Below are 15258 nucleotides of genomic sequence, written 5' to 3'. Positions count from 1 at the left end.
ATATAGGGCCTTGACGCTTGTGTGTTGCTGCCCTCTACGTTCGTTGCTCTACCCGTTGGTGGATGTACTTCTTCTTCTGTATCCTTCCTCCGCTGTATCGGAGATCCGCAGTTTGATACTGAATATATGAATATATATTTGAGTTAACGCGTACGAAAAAATTCAGATGATGTCGCCATAACAACAACAAGCGAGTTCCATTTCCGGACCGGTCCCGGTTAATTAGCTAAGGCTATCTGAGGCAACAAAACTGAGTGAGAGAAGTATCAGAGCTCTACCTAACGTTATAAATTGAGTGACCATTCGGCAAAATGAGTGAAGCAACCTCTTACAGATTTGAAAATAACATTGAGAACAAAAGTTTACAGAGAGCTCTGCATCGACAGAAAGAACGGATAAAGGTAAGACTAAGTAAGAGACTCGACAACGTAAGGTACCGGTACCGAGTTCCGGTACTTTGGCGGCGGGTTGACTCTTCCCCACGCCCGGGAGCCTGGCGGCGGATCTCGCGGCCAGGCCAGGGATTGGATCGCAGGGGTAGTATGGGTGATTTCAAGTATGGCAGTGTATCCTATTGCCGGACACCTTTATTTCAGTGCTTTAAAAATGACAACTAGAGGAAATACAATGAAAAAAAATTATACCTTGCTATTCCAAATATTCTGAAAATTATGAATATGATGAAATTATTTTATATTTTCCAACCGTTTTCTTTGCACCGCACTTGCCGCATACCCCTCCGCGAAAAACAATTATTTTCGTGCGTGACAAATTACATCATAATTCCGGACGCGCGACGGACGGGTAAAAATATTCTTGATTATAATGATGTAAGAAAGAGTTGGTGTGATTTTTTCATGATATATCATCTCATGGGTAAATTCTAAGTTTTTGTTTGCTTTCTTATATCGATTTTGAGCAGATCTTTGTAATAAATTGGTGTTTGCTAACTAATTTCATTTTTTAAATTTTTATTGATTGCGTGTTCGATATGGCACTTTTCAGTATTAATGCTCGTTCATATCGTGACCCTCAGTCAAGTTCTATCGACGCGCAGACGATCGTTGACGGCTCTCTATCTACCTCGCGCACGGACGGACGGCCGGGGTACATACCTTGAGAACTAGCCCGTCGACGATCTGATCGATGGAGCGGACGAGATTGAAATTCGGCGAATCAGGCCCAAAATTAGGTCCATATTGCCATCAGAAAATAGATCAATTGGGATCAATTGTTAATGCAAAACTATGTTATATGATATTTTAAGCATTTTCTGCCATTTTTGAGAAAAATAAGGTAAAAGTTGGATTTTTTCGCCTTGTTTTTGCAAACTTGTTCTTTGAATTGATATGTGAAATTGAACTGCGGAAGTCTTACGGTACGAAATTGATTTCGTACGCAGTAATATGCGCGTCCGGAAATATGATAGTGTCCGGTAATACAATACGTGACTATACGGTGTTGAAATCTGATGTTTATAAAGTGACAACACCAACACCAGCCAGTTCTGTGTTGGTGTTGATGAATTGTAGCTTGCGAACACGATGAAACATTCCCATAGTTTCCATAAATTTATCTTTTACAGTTCAGATGAGCGAAATCATTAGAGTTCTATATATTTCAATGAAAAATAATATTAACGCTTTCTGATTCTTGCAGTGATTTTACCTTTGCATTCTGTACTATAAGATTTTATTGCAATTTCTCCCCGATTTCACTTTCAACGTTGAAAATTTCTCGTGTAAAGTTGAGATGATCAGCAGCATAGTGCAGAGGCGTGACGTCATCGGCTTTATCGATAACGCTATCGCTCCTCTGAACCCAGCTCGGTGTTGGAGTTCAGTTTAGTAGCCTTTTCACGCTCTCAACACCGACACCGCTCGTGATATCACCCTATGATGTCCTGACGTAACGTTAAGACAGCTGAAATCCATGAATGTGCTTATCACATTTTTGTTTGCTGACAATAAATCCCTCTGCTGCAAAATAAGTAGTTAATTCTAAAAAAGGAGATTTTTTTTTGTTTAAAGTAACGAGTTCACATCATTCTTGTTCAGGGTAAATCATGTCAAATATCCTTTTTTTGTTTGTTACTGTTATAAATTCAATCACAGTCATGCAGGATTGTGGTGACACTTGTGATGGCAATGCAAGGTTTTTGAACTGGCAGTGAATTTATAACGCATGAAGAAAGAATGGGTTCTAAATCAGTTGGGCCTACATTTCATGATGATTTTGCATTGTTAAACCTTCATATATTTCTTGCTGGTACTCGCAGTGAAATGGACTACTCTTTTTTTTTTACAGTATGATGAGCTTATGGCTGCAAGAGAAGGTGTGGTGAAGAAGTAAGTTCAAAACTATTGAATTCTTTATCAGAAATCATGCAAGAAATAAAAGCACTCTTGTAGTTCTACTCTGAATGTTGTTTGCTCTGTGATGACCTATACTGGAAAATCTCAAGCACCTTGGTTTAAATTTTCTTATTATAAATAATTATCACTTTTATCAGGCAGTCACGAATCCAGATGGATTTGAGTTAGACACAATGGTTTTGTGGGGCTGACTATACACAAGAAAACCCATTTTCAAATCCTGAAAATTTGAGGTATTCTAATCTAAAGCAAAATACTCAGCTGGTATTGATAAAGCAGCGGAAATGCATAAAGCTTTCATTGCTGTGTTTAGTAGGCTAAAAGCTTTTGATTGCTTTAGGGCCTGGTCTGGGTCTTTAAGCATTCTTGCTCACCACTCCCCTAAAAATACATTTAAATCAGCATGACTTTATACTTTACCCCATGTATAACTCTTCAGCAAAAGCCCTTATACAACCAATTGTCCTTTCATTTTAGATCTACAAAGTGTTAGATTTTATCTTGGTACAGTAACTATGCATGATGTGATATGTTTTTTAAAATTATATTTCTAATACACTGTACTTTTCTCTTCCTTTCAATGTCAGTGAACTTCTTATCAACCAGAAAGCTGAATGGACCGAAAAGCTGGAAGAAGCGAGTGCACATAGAAGGTTGAGAACTGAGAAAGCTGCAGTAAAAAGCGAGATTGCAATTGCCGGGAAAACCCTCATTGCGGTAAATTGGCTCAAAATCATTTTCAGAATAATGAACATAATTATTTAGGCTGGTGTGTGCCTCTGAAAATCCTGAATTGGATGGAGGGGGGGGGGGGTGTCAAAGGGATGAATACAAGGAGTAAATTAAGACTTCTTGGGAATTACAAGTGAAAGCAGGTCTTAGGTAATATAGGTCATGTTAAAGTCAGTACAATGAAAATGACATGCTCTTGAGCTATAATTGAAGAATAAATGAAGTGCTTCTATTACCTTCAAACATTGCTCTTGCAGTGGAGTGGGGATTCTGTTGCTATATTTTGGTTCAATAAGATAAACTGTCTTGGAATATTTTGTTTTGACACAGTTACAATAGAAATGCTTGATCAAATTCAAATTTAGCTTATGAGTACCATTTGGGAGTGATAGTGATCTCATGTAAATGGGTTAAGGTTGACAAGGTCTTAGAGTCTGTGGCCATCGCAATAACATACAGATTCTCTGAGAAATGTGAATTAAAATTTTTTCATAAATAAATTTCTTGTATGATTTTGAATTTCAAATAAAACCCCCCCATTTTTAAAATGCACAAAGATTTTGATTTACATACCATATGATTTATATATATGCCCTTTAAAAAAAAAAAATCACTTAAAGTGAAGGATATAATGGAAAGTGAATCACTTTCCATTATATCCTTCATCTATTCACTTGTTTCCATCTCCGGCAACTTCTTACTTCTCCCCCTCCCTTCCGCCTTTTTCCTGATTTTTTTCTTTTTTCTCTTTAATTTTATTGTTATCATTCTTTGGTCACGATTCGAAGATATAAAGATGATTATTTGTTGTATTTTATAATGTGACCTAAAATTCTACTTAATTCAGCATGGGCTGCCACAAGGTTTTAATCAATAACTTTCCAAGTTCAAGATAAAGTGAACGAGGCTGCTGTCCAGCATAAATAATGCACAGATATATATATAAAATTGTGTCATTACGTTGGTAACATCTTTGTCTCCCATTTAATTTGTAGGTGCGAAGAGCAGCACTTCGTCAGCTCTTAGATCAGGAGTATGCCCAATTTGAAGAGGAACTTAGGGCACAAGGAAACGCTTTCTATTTCAAACGTGAATGAATGTGTGATGCTGTGGAAATTAATAAAAGCAACTGAATTCCAATGACAATGATATGATGAAGTAAGGTTGGCTTGCAGCAAAGGAGAATTCTGATTTGAGGTTCCCTAGCAATAATGCTGAACTTCAAATTAAATGATTTTACTTCTTGGAACTTTCATATTAAATGTACAACGCGAGTTGTTAAAAAATTGCGTCATAGTCAGATTGTATGGTGTGGTCTGGGCTTAAGTCATTTTTCTGAACCTCCTATGATATCAGCAACTTCAATATCTCCTGGTTTTTTTTTAATTCAAATTAATATGTAATATTTTGCAAATGGTCTTTTCTTGTTTTAACATGAGAGTAAACTCATTGAAACCTCTTACTAACATTTTGCAAGTGCTTCCTGTTTGTATACTACAAGCTTCTTCGAGTTAAACTGGCTTTTCAATTAGAAACCGTCATTCCAAATAGCAAGTTGGTTTAAATGAAAAAAACAACAGTTTTTTTTAATTCTGTCTTGGTAAAAAAAAATTAAATCTGTCTTTTATTGTGAATTTTTGCTTCCAACAATGAAGTGATTCAAATAGAAAAATAAGATTACTTTCTTGGTCTGCTTATGATGGTGGCATGTATTCATACCATGCAATTGAGAATCCATCTTAGTTTGATGTGGTAAGAATGATCTCTGCAAATGAGCTTTCAGCTGACATTATGTATAGACGTACAGTGGTGCTCAATAGTTAGTGAACCCCACCTGAAAATGAACATATTTTAAGTGTTCAAGTCCTGTCATGTTTCAGATTTTTATGTTTCTGAAGTCAGGTGATAAAGTATTGCATTAAAAAAAAATGTGTTTCTTGCGGCTCGCCGAAAAAAAAAAAAAATTTGATGAATTTATATATATATAATTATATTTTCAATTTTTTAACCTGTTGTATCAGGACCATGATGTAAAACAGCTGTGCTGATCATTTTTTATCCTGTATAAATAAATTCAAATAATAATAATTGTAGTCCATATTCAACACTGGGCATGAAGGAGTGCATTTTGTGATGGGGTTCACTAACTTTTGTGCACAACTGTATGTCACATTTGATAACAGCATACTACATATATACAATTGTGCTATATCAGTTCACATGACCTGTGTTGTTTCCTTGGATTGTTCTTATGAATTATTTGCAGATGGTACTAATTTCATTCACTCTACCACAGTATAACTTGTTTCGGCCCCTGCAACCCAAAACTTTTTGATTTGGAGTGTCCATGCGGGGCCAGGGATGGTATATTACTACAGAGCCTTGCACAAAATGAGTATGAGCTTAGGCCTTACAAATTATCATTTCATTGAACTTCAGACTAAACTAAAACTTGAAGGCTATGTGGTGCCGAAGGAGACAAAAGTTGTACAATCCAAGTTATTTAGCCTGAAAAGCCTGAGCCCGGAAAAAGGAGGAAAAGAAGAAGCCCCCCCCCCCCGGAAACAAGTGCTTGATAGCAAATTAAGACCAAGAAGCACTTGTCAGCCAATGATGTTCAAACGTGACTGCTTCTTAAATGACAAATGTTGATGAAACACCCTGTATATATGTGTATAAGTGACATACATTTAATCTAAGCATTTATTTGTCTATATTGAACACTTGGATTTTCATCGTATTTTGATGTTCTTAGATTGTAATTGGAAAGAGTTGATTTACATGTGTGTATATATATATTTTCTACTAAAATTATTATTGATGTTTGATATATTTGTGGGCCTTAGGAAGGCCAGCATAGCTGAAAGCTCAACACCTAAAGCTCGCATGAATAAAAAAAAATGAAAAGAATACTCATTTTATGTCTACTAAGTTTATGTATCGACAGGAGTGTATGTATGAATGGTGTTTTTTTTCCATTTCGTCTAATACCAAATTGTCAATTGCCAAGTAGTCTACTATCATTTGGTCTACCATCAGTTCGTCCTCTATCCACATGGTCTAATTGTTGATTCATCCACTCACCAGTTTGTTTTATTACCAGTTGGTCCAATAATCAGTCCATATACCATTCTATCTAATTGGACCAAGTGTTGTGCAAATGAATGAAAATGAAATGGATATTAGACCAACTGGTTATGAGACAAAATGGTCATAGACGAAGTGGTGATTAGATGAAGTGATAATTGGACCAAATGGTTAAAAGACTAAATGTTAATGGACGGAACTGCATTAAGACTAAATGAAAGTAGACTATGTGGTGAGTTGGCGAGTTGACAGTAGACGATTTGGCAATTTACCTATTAATGTTAATATCCTAGCTATAGTCTTCCAATGCGAAATTCACTAGTGGAGAATTGAGATGAGAATAAAACGCTGAAAATTAGTTGGATTAAGAGAGAGAGAAAGAAGAAAAGAAATATCGATAAAGGTTGAACTTGATAGATATTACATGAATAATGAGAACGAGCGAAAAAATTCCTTGGGGTATATTTTCAGTGTCCAAATGGGGGAGTTCATGCCTGTAGCTGGAGACGGGGGGGGGGGGGGGGGGGTGGTTACTCCTGCCCTTGATATAGCAGGTAATTTTTAGGTCAGTTCATAACAAAAATCAGCTCGCCCTTCGCGATTTATTGATTAGTTACATTCATGTAGATACATATCTTCTTAACTATTACCAAAAACTGCTTAAAATTGTCAAATTTCTTAATTTTGAAGTTGCGCTTCGTGTTCTCGTTATCCATGTTATCTACTTGGGCCTTATATATGTTAGAATAAACTTGAGATACCTGAAGTTTCAGGCTGAAACTTCATTCTTTAGTTAGGACTACCACCTAAAAAGTATCAACAACCCCAGTTTTTCCCCATAATGTCGCATTTAAACATTTATATTGTTATTTGTGACATCGCCCCAGATTACTAACCTTTATACTAAAGTTAAATTACTGATTTAATCATATGTGTCGATCGGCGTTCATGTTTATTTGACTTTTTTTTTTTTTGGGGGGGGTGGGGGTCAGTGGCGTAATGAATCTATTTCTTTTTAGGGGACCGACAAAGATTTGTGACCAAACAAGTACAAAAATATCATTCTGTCATAGATTTTGACATGTAATTTTAAAAAAATGTGACATTTCACTCTCTTTCTTTTCCTTTTATTTTTCTTTCTTTCTTATTCTACATGTATTTCATCCTGGCTGAAAAAAAATCATCTGTTTCTAACATATCTGGAAGGGATGCTTTCATTCATTAACTATAAATCATTGGCGGAAATCCCAGGGTGTCAGGGGGGAGGGGCGCGTCCCCCTACTATTTGGAGGGGGGGTACAACATCAAATGTCCCCCTACTATTTGCGGCATTTTATTTGTGCCCTCCTTTGAGAATCATAATGACAATTTGTAATAAAAAAAAACACGTTTTTCCCAAATGTGTCCCCCCCCTTTGAAAATGATGACCTTTTTTGCTTGTCAAATTCATTTTTGGGTAAAATGACGTTGCATTTTGGGTGATAATTTTTTTTCTTTTGTTTTGTTGTTTTGCTTGTGAAATTTTTTCGGGCGAAAATGTGTCCCCCTGGAAAATCCTGGGCCCACACCTGGTCCCCGTGCCTTTGGGGAGAGATTTCTGCCCATGATATAAACAAAAGAAAAATCATTATACCATCATTATCATGAACCTCATTTGCTCACCCCTTCCTAATCATCATGATCATACTTGTCATTGTCATATGATTCATCACAAATATGTTTGATAACACAGTCCTTCCCCCACCTGAAATATTAAGGGATATATCCAACACCCCCCCCCCCCCGAAATCGACACTCATGAACTTAATGAGATTATGGGTGCATTATGGGTCTGCCCTGCCCAGGAGCTTTTAGATGTATAGGGGATTTGAGAGAAGATGAACCTACATCATTGTGACGCAATACGTCGCGAGGAGCACGGCGTTCTTATTGGTCAAAAGTTTGTTGCTACGTGACCGCCTCCACGTCACTCATACAAGCGCACCACGTGGATGTGCATGATTATTAAGCCTGGCTCCTCTCGCTGTAATACGCATGCGCGCACTGTTGAGCGCTCTAATTTGATCAAAGTTATTATTGCGTCACGATAAAGACGCAACTTTTCCATGTGTTCATATTTGGCTTGGCAACCAATCTTCACAATGATAATATGCAGCACACTAGCGAACACGTTTAGTTAGCACCTTATCGAAACTTCGAAGCTTAACGAAACATTGACGTTTTGAACGTTGATTTTAGTTAATCATTGTACGGATTGCATTGTGACATTGCAGGTAAAGTGAAATTATTTTTTTTCTTTAAACCTGTTCATCCTATAAGATTGAAGAAGTGTGCCTTTGCTGTTTTCCTCATATTCGATCTCACTGTCAGATCATAATGATATGATTAGACTGTATGATGATTTTAATAATGATGATGATGCTGGCAATGTTGCCGATTGTGATGGTGACGATGATGGCAATGGTGACGTGAATTATAAGTGCTTACAGAGCAAAAACACAGACGCTTCTTTTATACTTCTTTTTATTGTTGTTTATAATAATAATAATAATGATAATAATAACAATAACAACAATAATAATAGGCATTTATAGCGCCATCTATCTAGAAATATTCTATTCCGAGGTGCACAAGAAAAGAAAGAATGAGAAAGTTTGGATGAGTGTCAAAGTGCCAATCTAACATATCATTTTTGTCCTCATTTCCCCTCTCACGGGGGGGGTGGTCACTGTTAAAAAAAATACAGGGATGGGGCTGGTGTTCCCTTTTCCCTAAGACGCTGCCCCTGATTAGTACCCCTATACGAAAGTCAGTTTAATGGGTATGTTATGGGACTGCTCAGTCGTACTCGTAGGCCTAGGGCATTGAAACTTAAAATTCGAGTATTTACCATTGTGACGTAATACTTCACGAGGAGCACGACGGTCTAATTGGGCAAAAGTTTGTCGCTTCGTGACTGGCACAGATATACGCATGCGCGTACGGCACATACGGTCTCCATGCATGACGCTCTCATTTGATCAAAGTTATTGTTGCGTCACGATAAATACGCAACTTTTACTTTTGTTCATATTCTGCTTGGCAACCAATCGTCACAATGATTATATGTAGCATACTAGCGAGCACGTTTAGCTAGCACCTAATCGAAACTTCGAAACTGAACGAAACATTTACGTTTTGAACGTTGATTTCAGTTAATCATTCTACGGAAAGCATTGTGACATTGCAGGTAATGTGAAATTTAATAAATATAGTTTCTAAACTTTTCAGTTGAGGATGATTATTTGCCATATTCGTTAAAAGGCAGAATTATAAGTAAAATTGTTAACGACACCCACTTTCATTTTTCATTCTCCCTTTAAAAAAATATTCATAAGTAATGTAATACTAACTAAGAACATATTCAAGCTACTCTAACGTTAGCTCTACGATTATTGCGGAAAGGAGTTATTGTTGGACGTTAGACGATTTCATATATTCCAGATTATTATGATTTTCCCTCACTTAAAGATCAACTTTTGTGTGTGTTGGTCTTTGCATTCTTCAGATTCGATTTTGATGATATTGTTTATTTAAGTCTACACTGATTATGATAACGATGATAATGATGATTATGGTCGTGGTGTTTATTTTAATCGATAAGCTAATGAGTATTAAGCATCTGCTGCTAAAGATGAAAATGCTACACAGGCAATGTCTTTTATTTCTTAACAATGTTGTAGAGTTTACAGGAAAATTACTTTACTTATCTGTTTTTTCTGTACTTAGTTAATTTATTTATGTAACTAAGGAACACTAATCTGATTGATCTTCTCTTATTTCGAACTTCACATTACAGAATGAGTGTCGCAGAAAAACAGAAGAAAAGCCTTCCCCCTCTACGAAGTAGAGTGAGGAAGATGGGTGATACCAACCTACCCAATATGAAGGGACAGCTGAGTGCACGACCTGCGGATTCTTTCAAATCAAAGAAAATCCGTGGCGAAGTAAGTGAATTCCTTTTCAAAGTTTTTGCTTATTGTTGTTGCTCTTTTGGAAAAAAATTGGAGAAAATAAAGTCTTCAAATCTTGAATAAATCAATATAAGAAAATACCTGAACAGATATAAATGAACACATTGCAAAAGATTGGCAGTCATAATAATAAATGAGTGATGGTGATGATGATGATTATAATGATGATAATGATGATGATGATTTATGCTTATGATGATGAAGTGGTGGTGATAATGATGGTGATGATGGGGATTGAGATGATAAGGATGGAGAAAAAGAAGAAGAAGAAAAAGAAGAAGAGGAAAAGATGATACTGATGATGATGATAATGATGATGTTTATGATGATAATGATGATGATAATGATGATGATGATAATAATGATAAGGATGATGATGATGATACTGATGATGATGATGATGATAATGATGATGATAATGATGATTGTGATGATGATGATGGTGATGATGGTGGTGGTAGTGGCGATGGTGATTAGGATGATGATCATTTCGCAGCTGATTGTGTTACTGATGACGGGTTCAGGAAATGCCGAATCTGAAATCACAGAGTTTTTTTTACTGGTATAAAATCAATATCACAATACTTACCTCCAACAGGACGTGACACTACTGTTGAAATTCCTTCAAGAATCATTTGATCTTGAGCCTTCAACCACCCCGGCAGATACGGTCTGTAAACTAAGACTAAAAATGTCAAGTACAGACAACAAGATCAAGCGAATGACAGAACAGCTTAAGGTAAGCACTACAAGCTCATAAAATTAATTTGGGAAATTCTGAAATATCTAGAAATATTTTTGGGGTAAATCACATTAAAAGATGGATCAAACATGTTTGGGAATGCAGAAGTAAATGATTTAGGTAGATGTAAACTTTTTCATATCATACATTTTAAAAACAAAACCAGTTAAAAATAAATAAATAAATAAATAAATGAATAAATGAATAAATAAATGAATAAATAAATAAATGAAAAAATAAATAAATAAATAATAAATGAATGATAAATTGATAAATATTTTGATGTATGGTGTTTATTATTAGTTATTTTTATCGAATTCTCATACAATTCGAAAGAAATACTGGAAATGTCTTCTTTATTTATTTAAAGGGGACCGAGGTCCTCTTTAAGACTTGCAAAGATATCGCTGGAGTATCCGGTCACCACGCTCCAGACGGTCTTGCTAAGTACTTTAGCTCAACATGGAGCAGACAGCGCCACGTCATCAAAAAGCTTCAGAATAAAATCCAGGTAAAATGAAAAAAAATCAAAATTTCTTACAATGATCTTCAAAACAATTTTTAATTGTGTATGTTTCCATCTTAGCAAGAATTCAATACCAAGAACAAAACTGGTGCGATAATCTTTAGAGGGACGATTAAAGAAAATTTTGTCAAATAAGGAAAAAAGAGACAGTCTTGAAGTAACATTTAAAGTTAGAGAATTTAAAAATACACTTAACAACATATATGTTTTTTAGGGGAAAATGTTTTTGAGGTCATTATTTAATCAGTATTTTATAGTTTATTTACCTTTTGTGTTACTTTTCAGGAACTGAAAGAGAATGGCCACACTCTTTCAACCGAAGACTCCAAAATCAATCTTAAAGGGTCTATCTTGGTAAGAGAGATTTGAAATAGATTTTTGCATAATATCTTTCATTTATGAAATATTGTATGTTACGTAGAAAACATGTCAAACGAATGTATGTAAAAGAATGTTTGTGAAATAATTGTTCAAATAATTTGATTCGTTTTTGTTATTTTCATGTTATGAAATATTCTCTGGAATAAAAAGAAAAGAACGAAACAAATATCATGCGACGTCAAATACTGTTTCTCAAGCTGTAAATATAATGGGGAAAGATAGATAGATAGAAAGGTGGATAAATAAATAAAAAGGTAAAATGATTAAAGAATCTTCAGATCATTAAGCAGTTTTAAAGTAATGAAAAACAATTAAATGACAAACGCGAATAATGAATCAAACCATTAGGACTAGGACTAAAAAAAAATCCTGTTTTTAAAAGTCGTCATTGAAGAATTTTTTTTCGGGGTTAGGATCTTGCTGGAGCGATGGACGTGGACACATCCAACTCAAACCTCTCGACCATAGTCACAGAGATGAAAGACACCTTCACATCGATGAAGAATGACGTCATCAATCTCAATGACATGGTCAAAGTCAAGAAGGAGGAGATCAAGGTATACATATTTCTCATTCAAAGAGAGAGAAGGAGAGATAGTTTGTTTGTTTTCTAAAGCAGACATAATACACATGATGATGTAAAGTGAGGGATTTTATTATGATCATATGGTAAAAACGTCCCTATCTCTCTGATTTACTTATCTATCTTTTTTTCTCCTTATCATTATTCTATCCTTTGAATTTATCATTATTATTATAAATTGTTATCATTCAAATTACTCTCTTTTATTTATGTAGTGCTTATTCGCTTTATTTTGATTTTTTTGGAGATTACTAGTTTGTAGAACGTCTCCGTCTTCATTATTGCAAAATAGAGCTTTCTTGGCTCTGTTAATTAGTATTGAAACTAAGTTTAGGACTTGCCTTTTATTTAACCAATGCTTTTCAGTTAATTTATCTTCTATATTTGTTATGCAATGTCATTGAACTGTCTATATTGTTTTGAATATGTACCATTACTTGGATTATATTTTGTTTATTTGTTGATCAGAAATAAATAGATCTATAAATCTATTTCATTTATTCATTAATGTATATATCGATTTGTTAAGAGGGGAGGGGGAGTTCACATTAAACAAGCTTTGCTTCTGAGCGAATCCCCCGTTTCTTAGACTCTTCATTCATATCTAAGTTATGTCTTATAAATCGCCCTCTCTTATAAACGTACCTCTCTTTATTATGTTGCTTATCATTATATATCATTGAGTGCAATTATAAATGTATGAAATGAATTAGTATCATAATTTATGCTCAGTTGGAAATAGAATTTGATTTGCATGTGAATTTGAAACTTTTAATATAATCATTAAACAAAACTTTTATAAACTTTTATTTTCTTTCGTCAGAATGTCCAAGATCTTGAGAAGACGAGCTCCATTCGCATCGTCGAACTCGAGAACGGAATGGACGATCTCAAGAAAAGAAACAACTATCTGACCCTTGACCTGGAGGTAATACAGTTATCTATTTAAAAGTACTTACAATATTTAACACAAAAAACAAAACCAAATTGGAATCCATCAGTTTTATTTCTTTAACATGATCGATTTATAATATTATATCTTTCAATGATAGCAATCCCAAGAAAAACTCAAGTCAGCTACCACCCTTGTCAGCGATCTGGAACACAAGATCCGTGATCTTCAAATTGGCAACGACAGGAAAGCACTTGAAATCGAAGTTAGTATAGATTCTTACAAACCAAGAAATGGCGAACTATCTAAGCTAATAAAGGGAAGAATATATATAAATATATGTACATGTATTTTAACAACCACAAAGAGTCGAAGGTAAAGATTGGAGAAATAAGGTGATTGACTTGATATATTTTTTAAATGTCATGAATGATTTTTTTTAGTTTTCTTATAAAATGATGTTTCATGATTGGTAACATAATCTAATCTAAACACAGTATATTATTATCAAGATTATTTTTTGTATATTTAATTCATTTCATTTCAAGGGTTTGCTTCGGCGCTACGAGGAAGCCGGAGAGATTGTTTCTAACCTTCAAACAGAGCTGGATGACACCAAACAACTTAACCAGTTCCTTAATCTACAGATCAAGGTATACCTGACATATCAACAATCTTAATACAATTTATAACAAATCATATTTTTAAATGCAAATTAAAAAATAGGAAATAGGAGAGGCTGTGATAAAAATCCGAATTGTGAAATTGTGAAACTATTGAATTAGCGTAACTAGCAACATTTCACAGAATATTTAGTAAAGATAAAACCAAAAAATCACACACTGCCATTTGTTTATTGGAAAAGTACTAACCTAAATGACACATAAATTGGAATTGCATTGTATTCCCTTTTTGATATTTCTCACAGGCATTAGACAATGCTAAGGTAGACGACGTTGCCGACTGGAAGCAGCAAAAGAAGGAACTGGAATCACAACTTGAGGTGAAAATAATTTAAATCTTTGGGATTCTTCTGTTTCATTTTTTTCTCGTCACCTTTTCCATAAACCTGAAATTGATATCCACATGCTTCATTTCAGAGCCTGACAGAAATAATTCCTACGAATTCAATATCCGAGTATGTTTTTTTTCAGAGCCTGCGAGCAGCTGAATTTCAGGCAAACGCTCAAGTTCTTTCTCTCAAACTGGAACTTGGTGATATGAAAGTTCAGAAAGATGACGCTCTTCAGAAGTTGAAGGTATTTCAAAAATATTGATTTCATTCATATAACATTGGTATACTTCCAAAATATTGAATCTTAAAATAAATTTTACAAATTTCAGACGTTGATAAAACTACAAATACGAAAAAACAACATGGAATTGTTTCAATATGATGAATCCTTGGGATTATATTTTCTTTAAAGTATTGATACAAAATTAATATTCAATAAAAAATAATAGCACTATATACAAGTAGTTTCCAACTACAAGGAAAGTCAAGCAACAAGTTGGAGTCATGAAAAATAATTAATATATAGACAAAATATCAAATAATCATAGTCTTAATGGTATTAAACTTATTGTAAATGGCCTTCATTGGAATGTTAATGATAACCTATTATAGAGAAAATATTAACAGTTCTATCGAATACTTTTACTCACTATTTTCTTCCATCCTTATATGATGAACAGAAACTGCAAGTGAACGAGCCTAAGAAAGACAATCATATCTTGGAGCTGGAGAAAGAAATCGCCATCTTGCAGAAAGAAAAGCTACAACTGGAGACAAAACTTGAGGTATTACCAAGTAATCCAATTATTCCATGATTAAAGAGAAATTGAGATAGAAATAAAGTGAGAAAGATAATATGGGCATTATACGAGCATGACGAGAGAGGTAGAATGAAAACAAGATCAAATAGAA

General features: G+C 34.6%; 1 protein-coding gene across 1 annotated transcript; it reads left to right on the top strand.

Moving 5' to 3' along the window:
• The first annotated feature begins 223 nt into the window (after positions 1-223).
• Positions 224-4376, top strand: LOC121415313 (uncharacterized protein C1orf189-like). Its single transcript, XM_041608492.1, has 4 exons — positions 224-401; positions 2308-2348; positions 2963-3092; positions 4103-4376. The coding sequence occupies exons 1-4, from the start codon at positions 312-314 to the stop codon at positions 4202-4204; spliced, it is 363 nt and encodes a 120-aa protein (XP_041464426.1). The 5' UTR covers positions 224-311; the 3' UTR covers positions 4205-4376.
• The last annotated feature ends 10882 nt before the right edge of the window (positions 4377-15258 follow it).

The sequence above is a fragment of the Lytechinus variegatus genome, chromosome 5 (assembly GCF_018143015.1).
Source record: "Lytechinus variegatus isolate NC3 chromosome 5, Lvar_3.0, whole genome shotgun sequence".
In the NCBI taxonomy this organism is placed as follows: Eukaryota; Metazoa; Echinodermata; class Echinoidea; order Temnopleuroida; family Toxopneustidae; genus Lytechinus; species Lytechinus variegatus.
Note: the sequence above shows the minus strand (reverse complement) of the source record. Positions and strands in the feature narration are given on the sequence as shown.